General features: G+C 43.1%; 1 protein-coding gene across 1 annotated transcript in view; it reads left to right on the plus strand.

Annotated features, from left to right (window-relative positions):
• Positions 1 to 27,232, plus strand: part of BMPER (BMP binding endothelial regulator) — a 280,694-nt gene that overhangs the window by 175,238 nt on the left and 78,224 nt on the right. Inside the window, exons 12-13 of the mRNA XM_051979397.1 lie at positions 12,134 to 12,463; positions 21,338 to 21,674. Of these exons, the coding sequence (XP_051835357.1) occupies positions 12,134 to 12,463; positions 21,338 to 21,674 (667 nt within the window). The remainder of the gene's footprint in view (positions 1 to 12,133; positions 12,464 to 21,337; positions 21,675 to 27,232) is intronic.

Genomic DNA, 27,232 nt, shown 5'->3' on the forward strand with positions numbered 1-27,232 from the left:
TCAGATCAAAAAGGAAAAAAAAATGAGAAAGAAAATAAGATATATTGATTTTTTGCATTTGGGGTTTTGCTTGGCAAAAAAAAAATCTCCAGCTCATTTTACAGATGGGGAAACTGAGGCAAAAAGGATTTAAGCAGCTTGCCCAGGATCACACAGTGAGGAAATGCCAGCCAGGCTGGATTTGAACTCAGAAAGATGAGTCTTCTTGGTCCCAAGAACTGTACTTTTATCTACTGCACCACCTAATCGCCCATAGTAAGAAGTGAAATTGATAACTATTTGCTGTCAGGTTCATTCAGTAACTCAAATGAGTTTTTGCAAAATGTTGTCTTGCCTGATTCTGGCCCTAAATCGATGAATAAATTGATTTCCGGGAGGTTATCACTTAGTGGCTCTGTCTTTCATTGCTTCTGTGACTTTGGGCAAGCCAGTCAATTCCTCTGGGTCTCGGTAAATTCTTCTCGTTCTTCTCCGTAAAATGGCAATTGGACTTGGGTGACTTGTCTGGGTCCTTCCTTCCAGCTTTAAATCTGGGATCCGGTTTTTCTGTTGTCATTGAGAGTTTTGGGTTGAACCTTGTGTTGGTGAGATTCTTGTGCCACACATTAAGAAACGAGTGAACTGAGGCAAGATTCTGAGTGTGGTGATTCTTCACGGCTATTTGGTACACTAGAATCTTCCCCCATTAAGCAGGCGACTTAGGGGTGGGTGGACAAGTCAAAGAATGGAGGGCCTTTATCACAATGGGAGCATCTTGTTAAGTTAGGACATTGTAATAAGTTTTATATGAGGCAACATGGAGCAGTAACCGGAGAGAGGCCCTGTAGTCAAGAAAATGGGTTCAAGTTCAAGTTCAAGATCACATTCTAGCTATGTAATTGTTAGGAATCTCTCTGTGCCTCAGGTAATTCTCAGTCTCTAAATTACAGATGAGGTGATGATTTGTATTGGTGGAGATATTTTCCACACTGGGAGTTCCCCAACCCAAGGAAAGCCCTGTTCTGCCCTTCCTCCCAATTAATTTCACCTCAAACCTGTGATTAAGAGAAGATAGAGGCTAAGGATTATGATTTTAAAGGATGTCCTTGATGATCTGGCAAGGAAATTCAAGAATTTAGGTAATTAGTTGGCAGATATTTAGACTACTGGACTTGGTCCAGTCACTTCATTTTTGTCTGCCTCAGTTTTCTCATCTCTAAAATGGGGATAATAATATCTCCTACCTGCCGGGATTTGGGAAAGATCAAATCAGATATTTGTAAAGTGGCCGTTCTTAGTCCGTCCCTGCCTCCATACTGGCCAACAACTCAATCACTGAAGATGTAGGATTGTTGGTTCCATTTGTCATCATCTCAACAGATCTCAGAAGCTTAGATAATAAGTGAGATAATGTTTGTAAAATGTTTTTGCAAACAATAGAATAATAATTGTTGCTATTACTATTCTCATCGATACTATTAGTACTACTACTATTACTACTACTTATTGTTATTATCTAGAGTGGAAGGGATCTTAGAGGTAATCTAGTTCAACTTCCTTATTTTACTAATGAAGAAATTAAGGTCAAGAAGATGAAATGACTTCCTGAAGCTCATACAGAGAAGGAGGACCGAGGCTTCAAACTCAGGTCGTGAGATCCCCCATCCGGCCTTTCTTCCACTGTACCTTTCCTGCCTCTCTAGTGTCCGACTCGTTCTGACTGCCAGTTGCCGGTTTTCATCATCTTCTATAATCAAAGCCATTATCAAGTATTTTAAGATGCTCCGGATAATTGTAACAGCTCCAACTGATCAGTCGTGAGGCAGTTTCTTTTGATCTTAAACCTAATTTTGCTTCTTTACAACTTTTACTATTGGTCGTAATTTTCCTCCAGACCACCATTAAAGCAAATAGTTTCCCATTTCTGCATGATGGTCCCTTTAATATTTGAAGATGGCTATCATGTCAATTCCCCTTCCCTCCTCCATGTTACATTATAAATCACTCGAGTGCCTTAGTCCTGTGGAGAAAGGTTAGTGCAGTCAGAACCAGATGGGTCAGAACAGAGTATCCTCCCGTCCCTGTCACACTGACCGTGGCCACAACCGTCCCTACTTCCCATGTCCCCCATCACTTCTTCCCTAACTCTCCCAGCTAAATGATGGCTCCCATTGGAGGAGAGAAGGTGGCCAAGCAAGGGGCGTTACAACGCGGAGTAAGATGCCCTGATAATTTGTGAGCATCAGGAAAGGCGGCTCACCGAAGCTGATCTGAGTTAGAGACCTGACATCCCATTCTGCTAAGTTAGCTCTTGGCCCTCAAGGAGTTTAGTGCTGGTAGAAAGTGGCCTCCATAAATTGGGTCATGATGGATAGTGTTGTTTTCTTGGAATCAGCCCTGATGGAATCGTGACGCCATCGCCATTCTCCTCACCTTCATTCCCTTTTTTCTTTTCCGAATGAAAGCAAATAAATTTGTACTGGACTAGTTTCCAGTGTTGTTGAATTTTGAAATTGCTATTTCAACCCCAGGAGTGACTGTGATTTCACACATAAGGCATAGGGAGTTTCTGTATCAGTGCACACTGGTACCTGTTCTGCCCCGTAGAGAGGATCAGTGATTTGTTCAGAGTCCTATAAAAGATGGGACTTGAATCCTGGTCCTCTTAACCAGGAGGACATCTCTCTCTTCAGAGAAAATGATCCAAATACACCTGAGAAAGCTGTTATAGGAACATGCTGTCTCCAAGGGATACAGCTGTACCTGGGAACCTTCCACTCTGGTTAAGCCACGTCACGTGGCAAGGGGCCAAGGAAGGCACTCACCTGTCGTACCTGCAGCTCTTTGATCTCCTTTATGTTACTTTGCTACATATTACAGGAGAGCTGAGCAGGAAACCTGAACCCAAGCAAATTGGAGGCTGTCAAGGACTCTCCTTTCTCAGGTCCCATTCCATAAAGAAAATTACCTCGCCTCTTCATATAATATGAAAATGGGTGGGTCCCTTCACTATGAGGGCTAATTGATGGGCAGAACCATTGATATCCTAGAGATATCAGGAGAGAGTGGGAAATGTCCCAGCTCATTGTTAGACTCCCTTTGAGTTGTGGAAGCCTATAGACCAGAAGCTCACCTGCTGGGAAGATATGTAGCCCAGAGTATAAGCACATGGTAGGTACTTAATATGTATAGACTGTCTTTGGTGGAATTAGTGGAACACAGTCTTGAGCTGGAAGGAAACTTGGAGACTATCATCCCATTTTACAGAAGAGGAAGCTGATGGCAAAGATATGAAATGACTTCCCTAAGATCATACAAGTTGAGTCAGAGGCAGGACTTACATCTGTGTTCTCCTGCTGCAGAAAAAAGGTCTTTAGCTCCCAGAGTCCCCCCATCAGTGGCATTGCATGATGTTTTAATGTTTGAGGGACAGAACTGAGTGTTGCAGCAAACGTGGGGTCATCTAGTCCCTGCCCAGGGCAGAGCAGGTTCTTGTGGGATGTCTGCTTGCTTGCGTGGTTACGTTAACGTAGCCAGTGGTTGACAGAGGGTAACCTAGATGTGCCTGTAACTGTATTTTGAGTTTGGGCAGATTTGAACGCTAGAAACCAAAAGGAAACCGAGTCTCTAGCATTATCCTGGACAAATGTGACAAACTAAGCCCATCTGTGAACAGCTAAAGGGAACCATATGCATTGAGTGCCGGGCATGGAGTCAGGAAGACCTGAATTAAAATCTGGGTCTCAGAAACGTATAAGCTGGGCAAGTCACTGAACCTTTTTTTTTAAAAAATAAGTTTCCTCATTTGTAAAATCGAGGATAATAAGAACACCTGCCACCTAGGACTGTTGTGAGGATCAAGTGCTGTACTGTTAGCAAAAGTGATCAGTGTCTGGCACACAGCAAGCATTTAATAAATGCATGTGTTGTTCTTCCTCAGTCATGTTGAGAGGAGCTCTTAAGTAAATAAAAAAGGAAAGAATTTGGTGACCAGGCTTGCTCTGTCAAGTCATACACATGGCAGGACCTAGAAGGAGATGAGACCTCTGAGATCTCCAGAGAAAACATGAGACAGCGGAAAGCTAATAATAATAGTAAGAATAATAACAGCTAACATTCCTATAACATGCCAAGGTTTGTGGAGCTCCGTGTATCTGTTATCTCATTTGATCTTCACAACTTGTGGGGTAGATGTGGTTACCCTTCTGTTTTACAAGTGAGGAAACCGAGGCAGGCAGAGGTGAAGTATCTCGTCCAGGGGCACACAGCTTGTAGATATCAGAAAGTAGGATTTGAACTGAGGTCTTAGCTCCAGCATGCTGCTATACCACTTAGTGGCCAGAATGAGATATACAGAGTCAAATCTCAGCTCCATCACTTGGTACCTGCATGACCTGTCCAAGGACAGATCTGTTGGTTCACTTATAAAACCAATGGAACAGACGATCTTTGATTTAGCTTCCAAATCTAAAGCTTAACCCAATTCCTTCTCTTATTTTTTAAAGTTAGACTCAGTGAACATTTATCAAATACCAAGTAGTGTATAAGTGCCAGAAATACAGAATTAAAAAAAAGAAAAGGGAAAAAGTGGACCCCATATTCTCCAGGAGGGATCTAACAGGGTTTGTTGTGAGTCGGTATAGCTTGGGGTGACTTGGCGTAAGAGTGAATGAGAAGGTCTGGGGGGTAGAATCAGCTGACCAGCAACCTCCTGGAGCTGGTATCTGAAGTCAGATGCACTGACCCCAGGCCCAAGGCTCACCTGCTACTGTTGCTCTCCCTCTCTCAGTCGGGGTTGGTTTTGGCAGCATTCTAGTGGAACCCCATGGTGGAAGCACAACATTTTCTCTAATTAAACAGTGACGTTAGGCCTGGGGAACCACAGAACTGTTTTATTTATCATGGTGTGAGTGCACCAGGAAACAGGGACTTCTGCGCCAGATTTGCAGAAAAGTCTTCAATGACAGATTCCACAAATATTCAGTATGATCCAGAGCCCCCTTATCTCTGAAACCGCAATGAGTTGGGTTGAATAAGGCTAATGGAGGTGACTTTAAGCCGCAGAAGCAAGGAAAGTTCGAGCTTGAGTTAAGAATCTTTGCTGTAGAAGGACTGAGCAAAGACTTTAGTCACACAGAGCTGCAAGTGGGAAGTGAGAGGCTAATTAGAGTTTCAGTTTTATCCAAGTGCCTTCTGTTTCCCGGACTGCTAGCTTGTCTGCCTTTGCAATGATCAACAAGATGATTACTGGAAAATCTTTCTTCAAGGATCTGGTGTCATCAAGCAATTTACCAATCATTTATTTAGTACCTACTATGTGCAAGGAAGGACCTGGGTGAATTGTCGGAATTAATAATCTGCCTCTGATGATGTGTTCTCCATAAGCCTTTAATGTGGCTGAACCCCAAGAAACTTCCTGGGGTTTGTTTGCCAAGTCCTAGTGGCCTGTATTTATTTCCCCATCCTGCAGGGTCAAAGCCCTATGGTTACAATGCCCGGTAGCTTACATTCTCCTGAGGATATCACATAGAAACAGAGAAGCAATTTGGAGACTTGAATTAAATGAAATGGGATTTTTGGTGCTGTAGAAATCTTGAAAAAAAATTACAAATGGAGTCAACTATATGTTGTGAAAAGCCACCCAGCACCTTAATCTTCAGGAAAAATTGTTGCTGGAAGACTTCTTAGAAAGTGATTGATAGTAGAGACTGAAGGCCATAGACTTGCTCTGCGTGGTTCCCCAGGGTAGAACCAGAAGCCAAGGGTGGATATTGTAGTGAAATAGTTTAGGTTTCATGTAACAGAAGAAAGCATTCAATGATTCGAATTATTCAAAAGTAGATCGGATTGCCTCCGAAGGTAATGGATGACTTCTTCTGTCCAGAAGTGGATCTTTCAGAAAGAGATTTAAACAGGATGTTGGACAGCTCCTCAAGAGTGGTAACTTACCTGGATGTGAATGAGTTGTCTGGGGAATGGAAGTCTTGAAGTGGAAGCTGGTTGACCGCTTGGGGGGATGGGATAGAAGGAAGGGCATGATTTTTAGAGATGGTTTCTGGGAACAATTCCAACTCTGAAATTCTGTTTCTGTATTTCCTCAAGGCATTTTTGCAACCATATCACTAAAATCTACTGAATAATATAGTATTATATTTGAATAAAGACTAAATATATCTTTTAAATTAAAAAAAAAAACAATTTTGTTGTCATCTTATCTTACATCAGAGTCATTTTGGGAAATATCTTTAATGCTCCCCTTTTAACAATGAATCCTCCTTTGTAAACAATGAAAACCAGAGAAGTAAAACTATCTGATACAGTGTATGTGACATTCTGCTCTGGTATTTCCCCACCTCCTTATCTTGAAGATATAGGTCTGGAGATTAGATTAGATAGATTTAAGAGGTGAAGAACCAAATTTTTCTTTTGCTCAAGGATAGTTAATTACAGAAACCAACTCTTCTACCATAAAATTTTGTGAAATCCCAGAGATTTTGACTCTGATCAAGCTGTATCTCTTATAATTATAGATTTAATCTAACTCAACATTTCTTTTTTTGTGATTTGGTTAATTTTATTGGCAGAAAGGTCTGCCTTTAAAAAGCTTACAGTTGAATAGTGAATCATGACAGGCTGACACAGTAAAGCCTATCTGTACGATCTGACACTGCAGATAAGTACAAAATGCCATATATTTACAGAGATACATGTAGACATGACAATGCTGGAAACATTACAATGGGAGAGCTGATGGGCTATAGTTTTTTAATTGAAGAGAGAAAGGAAGGATACCGTGATTGTTTCCATTTGAGATCAACAATGAAAACTGGTCAGGTGACTCTTTCTTTCTCTTTTTATTCCACACTTAAAATCAAAGAAACTTTTAGTTGAAATAGATTTTAAAGAGCATTCTAAAATAATGGTAGAATATGAAGATAGGGATGGAGGAGAGAGAGAGAGGTGGAAATCAATAAGGAGAGAAAGAACAGACATTATTTTAACAAGTAGGTAATTTAATGGCACCATATTCTACCACTTGCTTCAAAGGAATATGTAGAAATTGCTCCCCACTGACAAACTTGGTGTTTTTATGTCTTGTCCTAGCTTTAAACTGGAACTCTTAATTCTTTCAACCATTTTAACTCACTTCAAGTAATCCTGAACAAATTTAGAGTTTAATAAGAATGGTTTAGTATTGGACGTTTGGAACTAGTCTGTTTATGACTAGTTCTCAAAATGACATTGAGAGATATAATCTTCATTTTCCTCTTAAGCACTTGTGTAGCTATCTGTCTGATGTCTTCTTCCTCCTGTTCCTACTTCTCTCCTTTTTTTTCTTGTTTTACTTTCTTTCTGTCTCTTTCATTTCCCCTCTACACATATAGATGAGCACATTTTATATCCTAAACTTTTCTCTTTTGATCATTAGGATAACATGAATTTTTTTTCCATTACATTTAGCAAGCATGTGTCTAGATGGCAAGAAAACATTTAAGCATTTGGGGATGGAGACAGGTTCTTCACAATCCTGAAATATAATTGAGTTTAACCTGCATTTTACCTGCACTTATTATATGGGCTGCCAAAAAAAAATCCTAAAACATCCTTGTTATCTCAGAACTCACATCCTAATGGCAGAACAAAACATTTGCTCTGCTGTCTCTACTGAAAATTAGGAAAAAAAAACTGGTTATCTTCCACCCCAAGTCCTAAGGCGGAACCAATGGAGAAATACTGAACCCTAACATCTATTCATAATTATCTTCCTGTAAACAATGTCTTCATATACATTTGGTTTTCTGTACTTTTTGGCACGGTCCTCATGCATATGATTCTCCCTTTTGGCCAGCTGTTCCAATCCTCTTTCATAGGACATCTCTGAGTTTTATGGTCTCTAAATGACTCATTTTCCCCTTCCAGTTTCTAAGGACATTTTTTTCTGCTTCTGGAGGACCTTTGCTGCTCTTACTTTTAACTAGAAGTTTTAAGCAAGAATATCAACTGCTACCAGTGCAGACAAAAATATGGCTCTATGAACTGAATTTTTTTCTATTTGCCAAGTTTTTTTGTTTCTATTTTCATGTTATTGTCCATTAATGATGCTAGCCTGAAAGTTTTCTTTCCTTACTTAGTTTTAACAGTTTTAGGATCAAGATCTTCTTTGCTTCATAAAAATATGAGAGTATGATCTTTGTTCTTTTTTCTTTTAAAAAGAATGCAAATTATTTGAGTTGGTAAATAAGGCAGACATTTTTATGCAATATATTTATTAAAAAATGGCATCACAAAAACTAGTAAACTAGTAATTAAGATATTTATATGTATATTTATATATATATTGCATATATATATTTATATTTATTCTTCATTAATCATTCTTCTTGTCTAGAGTACTTGTCACATTTCAGTTCAGTCCAAGTTAGCTGGAATGCTAATTTGTCTTGTTTTTGAGTGGGTGTGAGGAATCCTTTAGAAAATATATCATTGGGGCAGCTAAGTGATGCACTAGATAGAGCACCAGCCTTGAAGTCAGGAGGACCTGAGTTCTAATCTAGTCTCAGACACTTAACACTTCCTAGCTGTGTGACCCTGGGCAAGTCACTTAACCCTCATTAACTTAATTCTTCACCAAAAAAAATTCATACATTTATGTATACATAGAATAATTGAATTATTTGTTCATCTAGTTATATTTTGTTATTTCTTCCTATATATCTCACTTTGAACTCTACTTTGTAACAAAGAAAAAGTCAAGCAAAACTACCTGCAAAGTGTATGTAGCATTTTACAGCCATTGTCCTCCACCTTTGTTCCTAAAATGTAATATAGAATATAAGGAATTTTCAAGAATGGTAATTATTATTTCCAGAAAGTTAAGGTTTACTTAGCTTCTTTAATTAATTAAGAAAGATTTTCTTCAGGAGAATTACTTTCTACTCCCTGTCCCCTAATACACCCTGTATTCTGGATCTATCAAGAGTCAGTTGTGACTTGGAAAGTTGGGGAGGTTCTAGATTTCTTTTCTGAGTTGATTCTTGGTCAAGCAGACCCAGACCATGGCACTTGACAGCACTCTAAAATCTTGACAACTGATTAGAATGTAAAGAGATTTTCTGTCTCTGGCCAAAAGGCAACAGTTGGATGTCCGTCAAAGATTTAACCTGAGCAGGACATAGGGAAATCTATGTTTTGGAGATAGTTCTGGGAAATTATCTCTTAATTGGGGAAATTATCTCTTTGTGAGGTTTAAGTTGTAACACTCTAGTTGCAGTGTTCTAGAACCTGGATTTTGTAGTCACTTAATAATCCAGTCAGCCCATTGATGGTATGGCCAGTTCAAATCCTGCTAAAGAAAACTTTGGGCAAATCCCTTAAACTTTCTGGACCTCAGTTTCCTTATCTATAAAATGATAAGATTGGATTTGATGACCTCAAAGTCTCTTTCGATTCTTTGTCTAAATCTGTGATAAATATTTAGGAGGAGAGGAGAAATGGAAAACAATATTGGGGGAGTGATTTAACAAAAATTACAGGGCAGAAACAAAACTGGGAGGGGAAATTCTTATCCTGTAGGTGCCTTCTTAAAATTCATCGGCATATTTATTCTGAAGTCATTATATGCATTATATAAGGTTGTATATAGAACATGTATATATATATATATTACATATGTAAGGTTATATATATATACATATAAACAAGGATTTTCTTGAGGAAAAATATTTATAGATTCAAATAACTCAAATACCTCAGTCTACTCCATCATAGCCTCATAGATTTGATATTGGAAGGAACGTGGGAGACAATCTAGTCAAACAGCTCATTTTTTCAAATGGGGAAACTGAGGTCCAGCTAATAAAGGTACTTGCAGAAGATCACTTCGAGGATCATAGTTATCTGGAGCTAGAATGTGCTATAGAGTCTAAAACTCATTTCTCTTCATTTTCCAGATGAGGTAGCTGTATAACAGAGAGTTAATTTAAACTCCCCAACCAGGCCTTCCAAACCCAGTTCTCTTTCCACCATTCATCCTTTCTTTCTTTTAGTTTTTAAAAGCTTGTTCCCAAAGTGACATCTTTACAAAGAAAACAGATTGTGGATCAGATTTTAACTTCTCAAATCCCAAATGTGTGTATGTGTATATGTGTATATACGTACATATATTACTGTATTTGAGCAAGTTGACATATGGTGTAATCCAATGTGATATAACATAAGACAGCCTCTCTTTATATAACACATTGGAAATAAAAAGCAAACATTTCCTTTCTGTCTGTCCCAGCTCTCAGTTGGGGGGCAGGTCTCCAAAGGGCGTCTTAACCGTTCACTTAGGTAAAGAAAAAAAGCCAGGGCCGAGACATCTCTGGACAGCTCCCTTTGATTCTTGACTTTGCCGGTACAGAAAACAAATAGCTCTTTTGATGGAGGAGCTCAGATCTTATCATTGTTTGAACTCCTTCTTATCTATGATTTCCTCATTAGTCATCCTTTGCTGCCTCTAAAGCAAAGATACAAGACAGCAGGAGGGAGATAAAGTTTAAGAAATGACAGCTGGCTCTTTTTCTGAGCTGTAATAACTACACACGTCTGTTTGGGGCTTCGCGTGTTATAAAGCACTGACCTCATGCTGACTCTGTGGGGTCCCTGATGTAAGGAAGGCCTGCGTTTTACAGATGGAAAAGTGGCGGGTCCAGTTACAGGACTTGGAGCTAGAAGGGACCCTCCGTGTCACAGAAACGGCCTCCTCCTTTCAGCGAGTCGGAGGGAATGAAGGCAGAAAGCTGCCAGATGTCCCACATGAAGCCCTCTGCTCAGGGTCTTAGAATTAGAGATGAAAAGAAGGGCAGAGCTTTTTTTGGAGGTCAGCCTTCTCTTATTTCAGAGGAGGAAACTGAGACCCAGATCTCTAAAGTTATTTGCCTCGAGTAAGTATCAGAGGCAACATTTGAATACAGGTCCTCTGGATGTCGTCCCGCCTCCATCCCCACTCCAGGTCTTTCCCTTGAAGCTCTTCCAGGTCAGATTCAGTGACCATGAACTTATCTGACTAAACCAGGGCTAAAATTCCTCAAATTTCTGAAAGATCCTTAATTTAAATTCCAATTTTACTATATTGGGAGAGAGACAGTGGGTTCATTTTTAAAGAGTTCTGGCTGTTTGGAAGAGTAAGTTCAATGTTTTTTGCCAGGAGAGAAACTTATTGGTTCATAGGTAGAAGAAATTTCAAAAGAAAAGGGAAGAAGCTTGTAGAAAACCTCAGGAAGCAGCCCTTTCTCTTTGTTCTGTTGCAAAAGGCTCACTCATCTGTCAGTCGTGCAATTCCAACCTGGGAGTCCCTGTCCTTCCATTATGAACATGCCCAAATTAGCCAAGTGGAAATAATGTGGAGGCCCTCTCCTCCAGCCATGTGCTTCTCTCTTTTTTCTTCTCTTTTTGTGGTCTTGCCTAGCGAGTCTGGTGGCTTAGGAAGCCGGAGGGATGGGTCAACTCTGTTGATAAACAGATCCTACTTCAGTGTCTGTGTCTCCTGTGTTAAGATGGTTGGAAATGTATAAACAAGAGAGGATATTGGGAAACACGTCAAAAATATGTCAGCCAAAAAAAAGACCACACACATACACACTCAACCCCCCTATGATTTGGAACCCACTGATAGGAGAGCCCTTGTTTGGGACAGGCCATGAAGGACACAGGATCTGACTTAGATATTCTCTCTGAACTGGAATGAATGGTTTGTAAGACCCCTTTCAACTCCAATTCTATGATTCTATAATTCAAAGCCATCAAACCTGTGTCTGAGACTCTGTTTCCCCATCTGTAAATTGAGGTTGATGAGCCAGGTGGTCTCCCTGGTGCCTCTTAGGTCTAAAACCTATTGATTCTGAGTCACTTAATTCCTTTTGGGGCCTCAGTTTCCTCCTCTGTAAAGTTAGAGAATTGAACCAGATTGTCCCCGATATCCCTCCCAGCTCCAGAGCTGGGATAATAAAACGATAATCTTTTCACCCCAGAATCCCTCGGTGTCAGAGGCTGCCAGCTTCTTGACAAGCAGCCCACCCCCCTCCCTTTGTATTACTATGATCTCTGAGATGACTTTCAAATAAACATACTTCAATTCGTTTCTGTCCTGCTTTTGTTTCTCACTCACCTGCAGAGCCCGGCGTTTGCACTGTATTTGGAGACCCCCACTACAACACTTTTGACGGACGGACATTTAACTTTCAGGGAACATGTCAGTACGTTTTGACAAAAGACTGCTCCTCCTCTGCCTCACCCTTCCAGGTGCTGGTGAAGAATGACGCCCGGAGGACCCGGTCCTTCTCTTGGACCAAGTCTGTGGACCTCGTGGTCGGCGGCAGCACGGTCAGCCTCCAGCAGCATCTCACGGTCAAGTGGAACGGTACCCGGATAGCCCTGCCCTGGGAGACTCCTCACTTCCAGATCGATCTGGACGGCTACCTCCTGAAAGTGACCACCAAAGCAGGTGGGGCTTCCTCAGGCAGAGCTTCCCGGGGCCGGGGCCGTCCTGCGGGGACCCCCAGAGCGCTGCGGGCAGCGTCGGCCCTTGGCTAGGGGTCTGTGCTCCCTGGGCGAGCCCCAGAGAGAGCCTTGTCCCAATGAGGCCGGTGCAGCATTCTCCCACGCAGACCGGGGGGATGGCGGAAGCCGGCTGGGTCTCTGGAGGCTTAGCCTGGGCACTGGCAGCAAGCCCGGGGGACCCCGGGGAACTCATCCCCGTTAATTTTCCTCAGGAAAATCATGCTTATGAGCTCCCGACCGCTCTCGCTTTCTGTCCTGTTGCTGTTTTCAGGCTATTGGGGATGTCCAGCTTGGAATTGTCAGCTCCTCTTCCAACTTTTGATGTGTATTTTGACATCTGTGGAAAAGAATGCTCTCTCGAGAGCTTCTCTCTGGGAAGGCCAGAACAGCCCCACAGTCGAGCCGGCTCGCATTAACCCGTCGTGCTCAGAGAAGTCTCCGGGCAGAGCGGCGGCCTCCGGTCACCCAGGACCGGGGGCCGCCCTCACCAGGGCACTCTCCGTGGCAGCTGTGCTCTGGGTGTGTGGGGAAGAATGCCAGGGAGACCAGTGTGTGTGTGTGTGTGTGTGTGTGTGTGTGTGTGTGTGTGTGTGTGAGAGAGAGAGAGAGACAGAGACAGAGACAGAGACAGAGAGAGAGAGAGAGAGAGAGAGAGACAGAGACAGACAGAGACAGAAATAGAGACACAGAGAAATAGAGATAGAGGAACAGATATCGAGACAGAGACAGAGATAGACACAGACAGAGGCAGAGAGACAGAGAAACAGACAGATGATATATAGAGAGACGGACAGACAGAGACAGACAGAGAGAGACAAAGACAGAGAGAGAGAGAGAGAGAGAGAGAGAGACAGACAGACACAGAGACAGAGAGAGACAGAAATAGAGACACAGAGAAATAGAGATAGAGGAACAGATATAGAGACAGAGACAGAGATAGACACATAGACAGAGGCAGAGAGACAGAGAAACAGAGACAGATATAGAGGGAGAAAGACAGACAGAGATAGAGAGACAGAGAGAGACAGACAGACAGACAGATGGACAGAGACAGAAATAGAGACACAGAGAGATAGAGATAGAGATATGAACAGATATAGAGACATAGACAGAGACAGATACACAGACAGAAGCAGAGAGACAGAGATACAGATATACAGAGAGAAAGACAGACAGAGACAGAGAGAGACAAAGACAAATAGACAGATAGACAGACATAGAGTCAGACAGATATAGAGACAGACAGACAGAAAGAGACAGACAGACTCAGAGGGGCAGAGATATAGAGACAGAGAAACAGACAGATGATATATAGAGAGACGGACAGACAGAGACAGCAGCATCAGTGCTTCCCCTCCATGGAGCTTCCATTTGGTTTATAACCCTGGGCACTGTTTTCAGCTTGATTTCTCCTTTTGCTTTATCTGGGATGAAAAGCCTTTACCCTGTGACCTCGCACTCCTCTTCGACTCCTGCAGAGCGGCTCTCCTGCTGCTGTTCTTTCTCAAACTTTCCTCTCCTGGAGCCTCTAATTTTGCAGTCTGCCCTGTGGACAAACCCACCCCTGAACACCAGACTTTTCCCGGCGTGCACGTTGCTAGGGAGCCACGCTGGTGCGGCAGACTGGCTGCTGGGCTTGGGATCCAGAAGACCTGGGTCCTTTAACCAGCTCTGACCCCTGGGCATCCTTGGGCTCATCCTGCCCCAGAGCCTCAGCTTAACGCCACTGAGCGGAGCCTTCCCAGTTGTAGGGAGCTCACAGCCGGCGCTAGTGGAACAAGTTCCTGCGCCACCAAGCCCGGAGCTTCTTGGGGCGTCACAGGTCGTGGGCTAGTTTCTCCGAGCAGAGAAATAATTTCCCAGGGAGCAGAGGAAGTCCTGAAGCCAACCATAGCACCGGGCTAGGGCCCAGTGTTGGGCTGCGAGCGTGGCAGCTTCCCGGCTGTTCTGGGGACAGGATCTGGGTGGCGCCTTCTGCTGTGGCTGCTCGGCCCCCAGGGACTGTCCTTATTACTCCTTTATCTAGATCTATACATTACAAAGGCAGCCCTATACATGTATGTGCACACACGTGTAGTTCTGTGCATCACACGTGTTCGCCTCGCTATACATCACGCTTATGGAATAAGTAGCACTGCGCTGCCTTCCTGCCGAGATGCCTTATTTCAAGGAGATCAGCTCAAAATTGGAGAAACCATTTCCAGCACAACGGTAGCCTTTTTGACTCTGCTTGAAGGGCTGATCATGTAGTTCCTCACACATTTATTTTTACTTTCTGATGAAGGGGAAAACACTGAGCCCAGCCAAGCCCTGGCGATGGAGCTTCGGTGACCGGCGGCTCTCAGGGCCCTCCCTCTTTCTTCTGGGCGTTGGGTGGGAAATATACTAATGGTTCGAATTCAGGACCAAAGGTTTATTTTGCTAAACGGGTTTGAGTCCGTGGAAAGCCAGCGTGGATAAACAAGGGAAGAAATGGAGACATTGCTTATGATCACGTGTCAGGCCCATTGAGACGAAGAGGCCTTCGGTTTAGAGGGAGGAGGATGTCGAATGAGAATTTGGGGGAACCCTCTCTAAAAACAAGGAGGCAAATTTCAGTTTGTTAGTGATTACGGGCTCGAGGCAAGAAGTTCTGTTGATTTTCTGCTATTTTCAGGAAAACAAAGGACAGAAAATCTAAAATTGTTTGAGCCTGAAAGAGATTTACAATTCTAGAAAATGCAGGTCTTGGAGGATCCCAGATTTAGGACTATACAGGACCATGGTGGGCGGTGATCAGATCCAACCACTTTCTTTTTATAGCTGAGGAAATGGAGGTCCAGAAAGGGAAAGAAAAACCACATAGGAATTAAGTAGTAGAGAGGTGAGCCTGCAATTCCTAATCCAGCCAGCCCTTTTCCCAATAAACCACCACAGCTTATTTCTCCGGAGGGGCTCCAATGCTAGGGGGCATCCAAGAGGACCACCATTAAGAAGGGCTCAGCAGCAATCTCTTGGCACAAATTGAGCACAACGGATTTAAATGCTGTGAGGAATTATTGGCTGATTATGTCTCAGAACAAAAGGATGCTGGATCCTTTAGAATTACAAAGACCAGGGATGCTCTGATCTGCTCAGAGTTAGCTGCCAAAGAGAGGTGGAGGGGATGAATGAGCTTTGGGAGATGAGCTCGGTCTGGGAAATGGGTGAAAGGAATTTAGCTATCGAAATAGAGATCGCTCACGATCACCCTGAGAAGATAAGCAAAGTGAGAGCCATCCCTGGGTTCGATCTCAGGCCTTTATTTTCTTCTTCAATTGCCCTTCACAGAATGCCGGTAATTTACAGACAACTCCTAATAGTACCCAGCTGAATCATTTCCTGAAGAAAGAAATATATATATATATATGGTTTTCAACTTCTGGGGGAGGGGGGAATGTAGTCTATTGGGCCTTAAACTGTGCTTTGGGATTATTCTCTGAATGAAAAATATTCCACTTCCAAAAAACAATGGTGTTCTTTACCCAGGCTGAGCCAAGCCCCTCAGCTTTACCCGCTACAGATGTTTTCATCACCTATTGTTGGCTTAGAATGCCATAGTGTTTCTCTGAGGATCTGTGGGTTTTTCATTTCGGAGCCAGAGGTTGAGCATTGTCCGAGATGAGAGAGCGATTATTGCACAATAACACTCGAAATGGACCTTGCAGCTGGGAGCGGAGGAGGCATGGGGGGAAAATGCCTGTGCTGTTGCCTCTGCGGCTTGAGGACTTAGCCCTGCATTGTGGGCTTCGGGTAGGAGGGCAGTGGTCTCCGAGCATGGCTGGAACCCAACTGGACTAGCGCACTCAATAGACACAATGGCCAAAGTCTTAGGGAGGGGAGGGAACCGGGAGGAGGAGAAATAGCCCACACTTCCAGCCTCCTACCCTAGCAGGTCTTAGCATAATATGCCCTTTTCAACATCTGTTTTGCACCCCCTCACCGGTTCTATCCAAAAGAGCTAACTCTTGCTAAGAAGTAGGGATTTGCATCTATTGCCTCCATACCTTTGTCCAGACTGTTCCCATATGTTTGGAATGCATTCCCTCTTCATCTTTGCCTCTTGGAATTCTTCCAGGGCTCACCTCAAGGGTCACCTCTTAGAGGAGGTCTATCTCAAGCTCCCTAGCCATTAGCGCTCTCTGTCCCGCCTCAAACTATATTGTGATCGTGTGCCCCCCCAGGAGAATGGAATATTCTTGGTGTCAGGAGACCAGTTTTATTGTTGTTTTGTTTAGATTTTGTAGACTGGCGCAAAATGGACGCTTAATAATTGTTTGTTCAGTTGAATTGAATTTGGTTTGGTTTGGAATACAACTTTTCCCCGGACCTATACCTGTTAAATCCAGAAACTGGATCCAATTCTTTGGTACAAAACCCATCTCTCTTTCAACTCCAGGAGAATAGCTACGAATGAAAAAACAGACAAATAAATAAATCTAACAATTATTGCTGACTTGTAACTTTACCTCAGGTCAACTCTTTAACAATCTTATTCAGGTTGAATCTTTCCTTTCCAAGTAATGAAAAAAACAAGAATCCAAGGTGGAAATTGTGTCCAACAATATGTTCCCTATTCTGCCCTGGGATGGGCCCTTAGTTTCTGTTAGGAGGGGGAAAGTATGTTTCATTATTCATCATTTCAATAATCAGTAAGTATGCATTAAGTATCCCTTCCCACTCCATGGGCCGGACACTGGGGACACTCAAACAGAAACAGAGCAGCCCCTGTCCTCGAGGAGCTCATATTCTCGTAGTGGAGAGAGATTAGAATTCTGTCCATCTCTCCTGCGAGACCTCTGGTTTCTATGATTTCAAAGCAATATGCCATTCTTTCAAGCAAATGACCGCAGCCTAGGAAATCAGGATAATAGCAGCACCCACTCGAGATGGAAGACCAGGATGGCAAGCCCCGTAGAATAAGTAGGTGGAGAATAGTAAGGCAAAGCATTCACTGGTGGAGAGAGGAAATTGGAAGAGCTCGGAATGCAAGAAAAGGAATGTGGCCACTCTTCCCAGCTGCAGATGGAACACATGCTTCAGTTTTAAACTTCACCATCTGCCAGTGACTTCAGTCCAAAGTCTAGGATGGAGAATGGGGGAACGCATCCCAGCTGCAGAGAGAATCGCCAGCCCATAAACCCCCAAGGCGCTTCCAAAATGCTTCATTGAGGAGGATGACCATTCTAGACATCACATTGAAGGGTTATTTCCTTAGTTACAGCTCATTACCTTCTCCCCTTTGAGTATTATAATCACCTTTCCATGAATGTGCGCAAAAGGAAGATATTATACCATGAAATGAGCAGGGAAAGTTGAAATGGAAATGCCACAAATGAAGGGAAAGGAAGCCTTGATAAAATGTGTAGCCAACTTGAACCGAGTCTTCTGTAGATAGAAAGGTCATAGAGGCAAAAATGACGTTTCCCCGAAGGATGACTTGACCTTCTGTGGATCATCTCCCTTTGTCCCTTTCCATTCTGTATTATCTTCCATTGTTTGGTGAATAGAAATGGCCACAGCCTCCAGAGAGCCCGACAAAATGCCTTCACACATCAGATAGGACTGCTTCAAAGAATAAAAAGATGAAAAATGTCTGGCTTAAGAGCACTTCCTAAAATTGGACCTTTCTTAAATCTCCCCGTTCATCGTGGCTACCCAAGAACCACAATTACTTTGCATATATTCATTATTTGCTTATTTATCTGTGTGCATATTATTTCTTTGGAGTAGAAAATGACATTTTTGAGGACTGAGACTTAATTCTTTTTCTTTCCTTTGTAGTTTCAGTGCTTGGAACGTAGCGTAGCTTAATAAATGCTAGCTGAATTAAATCGAATTGAGTAGGAAAGGCTGGCTGACCTTTGGAAGAGCTTTCAAGAGAGAAAATCAGAATGCAAAGTGTCTAATAAAAGAATTGGGCCTTGGGGTCTTTGTCTCATTCTGTTCCGAGGCAAGGAGGCTATCATTGGGAAGGTTTCTCCTATACTATATTTTAACTTACTGCCATCTATATCTCTGTCAGTCAGGCTTTCTTCAGGATAATTTTTATATCTCAAGAAATTGTGGAATATTTCTTACTTTTCTTTCACCCTCAATAGCTGGGTGGTGTGGTGGTTAGAACCATGGTGTTGGATTTGGGAAGATCTGAATTCAAATCCTGCCCCTGATACACACGGATTCTGTGACCACAGAGCAAGGAATTTAAGATTTTAAGTGATAGAGGAAGTCAGCTGATCTGCATGGTGAAGGGAATTTCCATAGTGGGAGATTTCTTATCCCACTGAATCCATAGATGTAGACCACCCCCTTCCCCCAAATACAAACAGACAAAACATATGTTTAATCAGAAAATTTTAAAATAACCTTCTTTATATTGTCCATAGAGTCCACATTATGTATTACCTTCTATGGCCCAATTGTGTGTGAGCTCTCTATTTTGAGCTAAAACCATATCCATTCTCCAGGGCATCGTGTCCTGGCCTGAACAGGGATCTTGTCATCTGCCCTGCAGCTGCTCATGTAACACTGTTCTATTTCCCACCTCCCCCCGCTTCACTTCTTGCTCAGGGAAAAAATAATTAAAACCAATATACTGGGAAGATGATGACAATTAAATATCCCATGATGCTATTTGCAATCCCTGCAATTACCTAGACCAGGGCTTCTTTACTGTTTTGTGTATTGTGGCCCCCTTTGGCAGTCCATTAAAATCTCTGAATAAATCTTCAGAAAATAATGTTTTTAAATGCATAAAATAAAATACTTAGAATTACAATAAAATCGGTTATATTGAAACACAGTATCCAATGCATTTTTGTAAAAATCATGGATTCCAGATTAAGAACTCCTGGAATAGCCCAAGATTCCCTTCCCGGGCCTCAGCTCCCCAGATATGTGTTCTATTTCTCTGGCCGAATGCAAGTTCCTTCCAGGGAGAAACTTTTCCTTCTCTAGCCTGGTAGAGTGCCTGACACATAGCAGGTGTTTAGTAATGTTTGCATCTCAGTTGATTGACTGCCTATCTTGTGTTCTGGCCGTCTTTCCTGGATAAATCACCCCCACACAAATTTTCCTGTGGATTTCCCCATGAAACTGTTTTGTGAGCAAGTTTTCTCCATAACCTTTCCTGCAGTCCTTACCTTGTTTGTGGTCCCCGTCAAGGGTGTTGCTCGGAGACCGTCTCCCTTTCCCTTGCGTGGAATCTTTGCATTTGTTTCTATAGAAACTCAGTTAAAAAGCCACAGGCCTTCCTCCCAGATCCCTCTTTGACAGGTGTCTCTACTTTCCTTCCCTTTGATGTGGCAGTGGAGTGTCCTAACCGTATATCAATGATACTTGGCTCTCTTTCTCTCCTTTTGGATGACATCCAAGTTTGGGGAGTAGGGCTTTTGGAATCTTACCAGTGGGGGAGTTCCTATTGATCTTGTTTCTTTGTGATGTAACCATATGTCAGCTCCGGGGCCATTTGATATCCAGGGAGGACTTTTCCTCTGGTTTCAGGCCCATCCTTTTTGTCTTCCCTCTTAAAGATGAACCATTTGTGATGAGTGGTCGAGATCCCGATCTTTCAGGGAAACAGACTTTAAACCTTTTCAAGTTATGGCGTATTCTTTTCAGTGGTCCCATTGTGTTCTCCAATTATGGTGGAATGAAAGACTTTCCTTTTATTTCATAACTGGGGGGTGGAAGGCAAGGGGACAAAGATTAAAAAGCACATGGGGAACAGATATCCCATGTATTATTCTTCCTACAAGTTTTCTGTCCATAATCACATGCTAAAGGAGTCATATTCTCTTATGTGAGGGCCTATTCCTGAGATGAAGGATCTGTAGTTAAGGCATAAAGCAGAGATTTATGATATGTTTGTAGTGGTATATTGGGCTTCAAGTCAGGAGATAAGGGTTTGAATTCTACCTCAGACATTTGCTGTGTCAGCATAGGAAAAGTCATATCCCCCAATTTTCCCTTAATTCAAAATGGAAATAATGCTTGAACTCTTTAGCTCACAAGGATGTTGCAAGGAAAGCATTTTGCAAATTTAATATGATAGAAAAAGTATTAATCTAACTATAGAACTATATATATGTGTGTATATGTATATATACATATATATGTAGATATTTGTGTATGTATGTATGTATGTATATATCTATCTATATGTAGCTATAGAACTAACTATAAAACCCCACTCTCATGTAGAAGGTAGCCCATCCTTTATCTCTCAGTACCCTTGACTTTCTCCAGGATACAACTTAGGTACCATTTCCTTTTTTAATCTTCCCAATGACCTGCTGTTTCTCCTTCTTGAAATTACCTCATGGATATATCCTCCACTGATTTAACTGTATTTTCTATGGCCATTCAATAGAATGGATTTCATCATGGTTAAGGCTTGTCCCATTTTTGTGTTTGGGTCCCTGGCTCCTGGCACAGTGGTCAGCACATAGTAGGCACCTAATGTTGATTGAGATGAGTTAACATAACAGAATAAATGTACCAAGTAGGTACAGATATAGGAATACATATTAAGAATGTATGAATCAGATTATTTTATTAAAACACATACTAGTATAAGTTTTTATATGTGTCAAAAAACGCATGTACCGACTTTCCCGACACAGCCGGTGACTTAATTTGACTCAATGTATTATTAGATCCAATGAGGTTCCAAGACAGTAAAAGGACTTTGATGGCTCTTGTTGGCTATTGGTCACTTATCAAAGACAAATGAATATGGGCACGGTGGTTGCCATAGTTGGGAATTGGGAGACTAAACTTCTGTTCCATTCTCTTCCAGGTTTGGAAATCTCCTGGGACGGAGACAGTTTTGTGGAAGTCATGGCTGCCCCACATCTACAGGGCAAACTCTGTGGCCTCTGTGGCAATTACAATGGGCACAAACGGGACGACTTAATTGGGGGAGATGGCAACTTCAAGTTCGACGTGGATGATTTTGCTGAGTCCTGGCGAGTCGAGTCAAATGAGTTTTGCAACCGGCCTCAGAGAAAGCCAGTGCCCGAGCTCTGCCAAGGGACGGTGAAGGTGAAGCTTCGAGCACACAGGGAATGCCAGAAGCTCAAAGCCTGGGAGTTCCAACCCTGCCATTCTACTGTAGACTACACGACGTTCTATCGGTAAGTACGGCCTCGGGAAGGCGTCTGGGGAGAAGAGCGAGGAAGGAATCCACAGGCAAAGAGATGCAAGTCTCTATTTGTGCCGAAGGCTTGAGTAGAATGGAGGTAACCCGTCGAGCCCCATCTGGGGCTCATGTCCCTAGACTCATATCCAGATTGGGAAGTGTGAGGGAAATAACCCTTATTGACTTAAAGTGGTCTAAGGTTCTCTTTCGTCTGCAAGAGGGTCCATGTACCCTGTGACTAGATTTCAAGGGGTTCATGAATTTAGATTGGGAAAAAAGCATATTTATTTCAATACAATTGGTTTCTTCTTTCATCCTCTTTATTTTATTTCATCCATTAAAAACGTTTCTCTGATGAGTGTGGATTTCACTAGACAGCTCAAAAATCCATGACCCAGAGAGGTGAAGGACTATTCATCTAAGATGTATCTGGTTTTATCCAATAGAACTATGTTGTTGCATCACGCCATATATCTAATTGCATTCTCATTACTGTGATTCTATCCTACCATGGCATTTTCATATTATATTCAAGGTAAAATTGGTGTTCTTTGAAGGTCATAGGTCAAGCCAACACAGATATGAAGGCAGTTTTACCAGAAGTTCAGTAGCTGTCATGATTCAGGGGAAGAGCTGAATTCAAACCCTATTCAGACACTGATAACTCATGTGATTTTGGACCCTCTGATCCTTGGAACCCAGGTATCCTTAACTGGAAAAGTGTTGGGTTGGATACCTTCTGAAACACGAGGAGGATCAGAGAAGGGCTGATGTGCTAGAGTGCCCAGATCCAGAGATGAGGGGGAGCATGTTCCAGGCCTGGGGAGCAGCCTCTGCCCAGAAGCAGGAGAAGGAAGCTGTGTACGGAGCACAGCATGTAGGTCGGTTTGTCGGAAATGCAGAAAAAATGAAAATCACTCAATGGGAAATCATCCTGGAAAGTGGGAAAAAAAAGATGACTAATTAAGGATGAATTTTCTTTGGGAATTTCAAATCTGCTTAATTTATTATCTCTGATAACCCACGGCGGATATTCCCCATCTTCGTTTCCTTAAAAAAAGCTAGAGTTTGATTCCCTTGCACCAGTGATGAAGCTTAATTAGTCTCATTAATTTGAGCCCTTTGTGGGTCTCTCCTGACTGGAGAAATATGTTGCTGCTTCACCCCTGGCTGCCTGCAGCACTCCCCACCGTGGAGGAGATAGACAGAACACTGGAGGCTGGCCCCTTGAGCTATGATCATGTCTCCTTCCTTAAATTTAGAAAACGCCTGTGGTCTGAAACCACAGAGAGGTTATTTTTACTCTTTAATTGCACCAGTTTATTTCCCCTCGTTCTCATTAAATCTGATCCTTTTAAAACGTTTTATTTGATCTCTTGACATAAAAGATAAAATTCGATGAAGGCAGCATGAGGAAGAGTGGAAAAAGCCTCCCCTTGTCAGCGCAGAGCCCCGAACATGGCGACATCTGCCAAGCCATTTGGCTCGGCCTCCCGAGTTTCCTTCTCCAGAGTCATTTTCCCCTGACGACTGGCGTTCTCTCCCTTGCATCCCTTCCTTCTCCCCAGCCCCACCAGGAGGCCGATCCCGCTCCCTCTCCGTTGAAATCCAGGCCGTTTCACACTCGCCGTCCTTGGCAACGTCACTTGGCCGGTTGAAGCGCATGTGTGGTCATGGGCAAGACCGAGGTGGGAAATGAAATAGCCCTTGGTCTCCTCCAAGGGCTGGGGTGGAGTTTGGTGCTCCAGCCAGAGGCTCCAGTTCCCATTTTCTTCCATTAACCGTTCAGTGAGCATTTATTAAACTCCTCCTGAATGTCCCTCGCTGTTGGGTGTGGGGGAGCCAGAGACAGAAATCAGAGCCCTCTCTCTGGGGGCTTCTTTTTGTTTCCCCGTTAGATTGTACCTGGGAAGGCCGGTGCCATGATTAGCCCCGATTTACAGTTGGGGAAACTGAGGTCATGCGGGTGCCCATGGTCATGTAGATAGGAGGTCACCGAAGTGGAACTTGAACTCAGTTCTGCCCGAGTCCAGTGAAGATGATTACATCCCTAAAAGGGGTGCATGTGAAGGTGGGGGAGAGCTGACAGAATGGACTTTTTGGTTTGGAAAGTTACAGAGACATAACTGGCTGAGGATTCCAGAACAGGAAGGATGATGGGGCCTGAGGGAAGCAAAGCTCTTGCCGGCAACAAGACCAGGGAATGAATGGCCCTCACTCACCTTTCAGCTAAGCTCAGGGCAAATGAAGGTCCTTGTGAGGGGGAAGTGGACAGAAGCGGGGCGGAAATCCGAGCTCCTCGATCACAGCGCCAAGATCTCCTCGGACTTCCTTTGGGAATGAGCTTGGGTTTTCCACAGCCTGCCCAAAGTATCCCAGGCTGAAAGCTGCAGAGGACTCAGGGGTCTCTAGCTGAATCCCTCCATTTTACAGATGGGGAAACTGAGGACCAGAGGGGTTTAAATAACTTGTTCATTATAGTCACTGGGGAGCAAATGTCAGGCCCCGACTTCAAATCCATGCCTTTTTCAGTTGTCCCTTTCTAATGCCCAGGATAAAGAGACTCCCCCCGAATCTTTATAACTGTACCATTACTCTCAGGGCAAGAAAGTAGATCTGATGGACAAAGGGGGCTGTGCAGAGCCCCTATAGCGAGGCACCCCCCCCAGCTACACACCCCTAGATGGGAAGGGCTGTGCTGGAGAGAATTAGAGCTCCCTGGCCATGGCTGCCCCGCTCCAGCTGATCCCCACATGCTCCTGGAGAGGGACTTTCTCTGGGTTCACTCTGGAGGGTGGACGCCATCTTTGGCACATGTGGCTGGGGTGGGTGCTGTGGCAGGAGGAGGGGGCGTGCTGGGATGGGGGGGTGGGCCTGGGGAAGGGGGCTGTGCTGTGACTCAGGGGCAGCTGCCGGCTTCTTCTGTTTCTCTAGGAGACGCCTGACTGGGGGCAGGAGGAAAGTTTTCCTTCAGGCTGTAGCCAGAGAAAAGGGAAGATCCCACATCATTGTTTCTATGCAGAATCTTGATTTATCTTTTCCAATTCTTCTTCTTGTTGCTCCGCTTCTGAACTCTGTTATCATCTCACTGTCCAGTTCTCATGGAAGCTGTTCTTGGCATTCTAAGTCGATTAGGAAGATTCTCACATATGATTTTCAAGGTTTTTTCTCTTTTCCCTTTTTCCTTTGCTCTTCTCTCCTCTTCTTTCCTCCCTCCCTCCCTCTCTCCTTCTCTCTCTCTCTCTCTCTCTTCTTTCCTTTCCTTTCCTTTCCTTTCTTTTCCTTTCCTTTCCTTTCCTTTCCTTTCCTTTCCTTTCCTTTCCTTTCCTTTTCCTTTTCCTTTTTCCTTTTCCTTTTCCTTTTCCTTTCCTTTCCTTTCCTTTTCCTTCCTTTCCTTTCCTTTCCTTTCCTTTCCTTTCCTTTCCTTTCCTTTCCTTTCCTTTCCTTTCCTTTCTTTTCCTTTCCTTTCCTTTCCTTTCCTTTCCTTTTCCTTTTCCTTTTCCTTTTCCTTTTCCTTTTCCTTTTTCTTTTCCTTTTCCTTTTTCCTTTTTCCTTTCTTTTCCTTTTTCCTTTTTCCTTTTTCCTTTTTCCTTTTCCTTTCTTTTCCTTTCCTTTCTGTCATTTTTAGATTATGTCCCTGATCTGGCACATTCTTCAATCAATCAGTATCTTTATCTGAAATACAGTGAATGTTTACTAAGCAGTAAAGTAAGCACCTACTATGTGCCCAGCATTGTGCTAGGTAGTGGGAAAGTAAAGATAAAAGTGAAACAGTACCAGTCTTCAGAGGAACTTATAGCAACAGAACACATTTAAATATGTCTTTGCGAGCTCTGTACAAAACTGATACAAGGTCATTTGGTCAAGAGAGAAGAAAATTTGTTAAACTATCATTTGTTAAGTGGCTACTAAAGATGGTATGGTCAGTGAATTATTAAGCACCTACTATGTGCCAGGCCCTATGTTAAATGCTTTACAAATATCTCATTTAATCCTTATAGCAGCCCTGGGAGGTTAGTGCTGCTATTAACTTCCTTTTACAGATGAGGAAAATGGTGGGATGACTGTTATCTCAGGTCATTCTGGCTCAAAATCCAAGTCCCAGCTAAAATTCCACCTTCTAAAGGAAACCTTTATCATATCATATCATATCATATCATATCATATCAATATCCTTCTTGATTATTCCCTATTTATCCTGTCTACTGTTTGTTTGGCAGGGTGGGGAACCTTTTTTCTGACATTGGGACATTTATAACATCATTCCAGGGCCATACGAAACAATATTTGCATGTTCTGTCCTCCTTTAGATTATAAGTTCCATGAGGGGAGGAACTATCTTTTGCCTTTCTTTGTACACTCAGAGCTAAATCCACAACTAGCACCTGGTTGTTATTGTCAGCTCCCCTCCCCGTCCAGTCCTGTCTGCCTCTCTGTGATCCCATTCGGGGTTTTCTTGGCAGAGACCCTGGTTTGCCATTTCCTTCTCCAGCTCATTTTACAGATGAGGAAACTGAGGCAAAAAGGGTGAAGTGACTTGTGCAGAGTTATAGAGCAGGAAGCTTCCGAGGATGGATTTGACTCCAGGTCTGGCACTTTGTCCACTGAGCAGCCCAGCTGCTGGGGACATCAGGGAAGGAAGCTTGTAGAAGTTGGTACTTGAGCCGAGTGGAATCTCGAAGGAAGTGAGATAATTACCGGCAAGAATTATGGGGCAATGGGGAGAGGGAGTCTGGGAGAAGCCCGAGAATCAGAGGATAGGTGATGGACTGGAGAAGCAGTCAGCGGGGGGTGTATGTGTATATATATATGTGTGTATGTTTGTGTGTGTATATGAAAAAAGCTGAATTAAATCGAATAATAACCAGAGCATTTGGGATCCATCTAAAAAGGATACCAAGAAAGTGGCTGTTTCCAGTAAGCCCTTCTCCACTGTTTGTTCTGTTCCCAGTTAGATAAAATCACACAGGAGATAAGTGGAGAAAACCTTACCCCGTCTGGCCCAAGAGGCTGGAGACAAGGGGCAACGGGGGGTGGGGATATCACTGATTTCAAGGCAGGAGGACAAAAGGAACTAGAGGCTTTTTCAAATGCGCTGCTCTCGCTCCCCAGGATCATTTGAATAGATCCAGGTCCATGAGGATGCAGGCGGGGTTGGGTAGGATTCATGCAGAGTCAGGAGACAGGGGCTGCCCTCCTATACCCATCAATCACTGCAACTCTCCCTGTCTACCTGCCCTTCCCTCCCTGTGGGAGGTGGGCCACAGCTTGTCTAGACCACATCAGATTTCCCTGCTGAAGCCTAATGCGTTTAGTTGAGACGGAAGCCATCCCTTACACATGGGTGGGCAGCTCCAAGAATAATAAAGCTCGCCTTGATCTTCAAGTTGGGAGGCAAGCTACGTTACTGGGCTTACAATTTGATTTGTCTGATTTTTGGGGGGGGAATTTTTTTAATCTTCAAAGAAATAGTTGAATGTTTTCTTAAGAGAAAAAAAAGAACAAATTAGCATATTGCATACATGCAAATCTATAGAAAACTATTTTGATCAA

This window comes from Antechinus flavipes, chromosome 1 (assembly GCF_016432865.1).
Source record: "Antechinus flavipes isolate AdamAnt ecotype Samford, QLD, Australia chromosome 1, AdamAnt_v2, whole genome shotgun sequence".
NCBI lineage: Eukaryota > Metazoa > Chordata > Mammalia > Dasyuromorphia > Dasyuridae > Antechinus > Antechinus flavipes.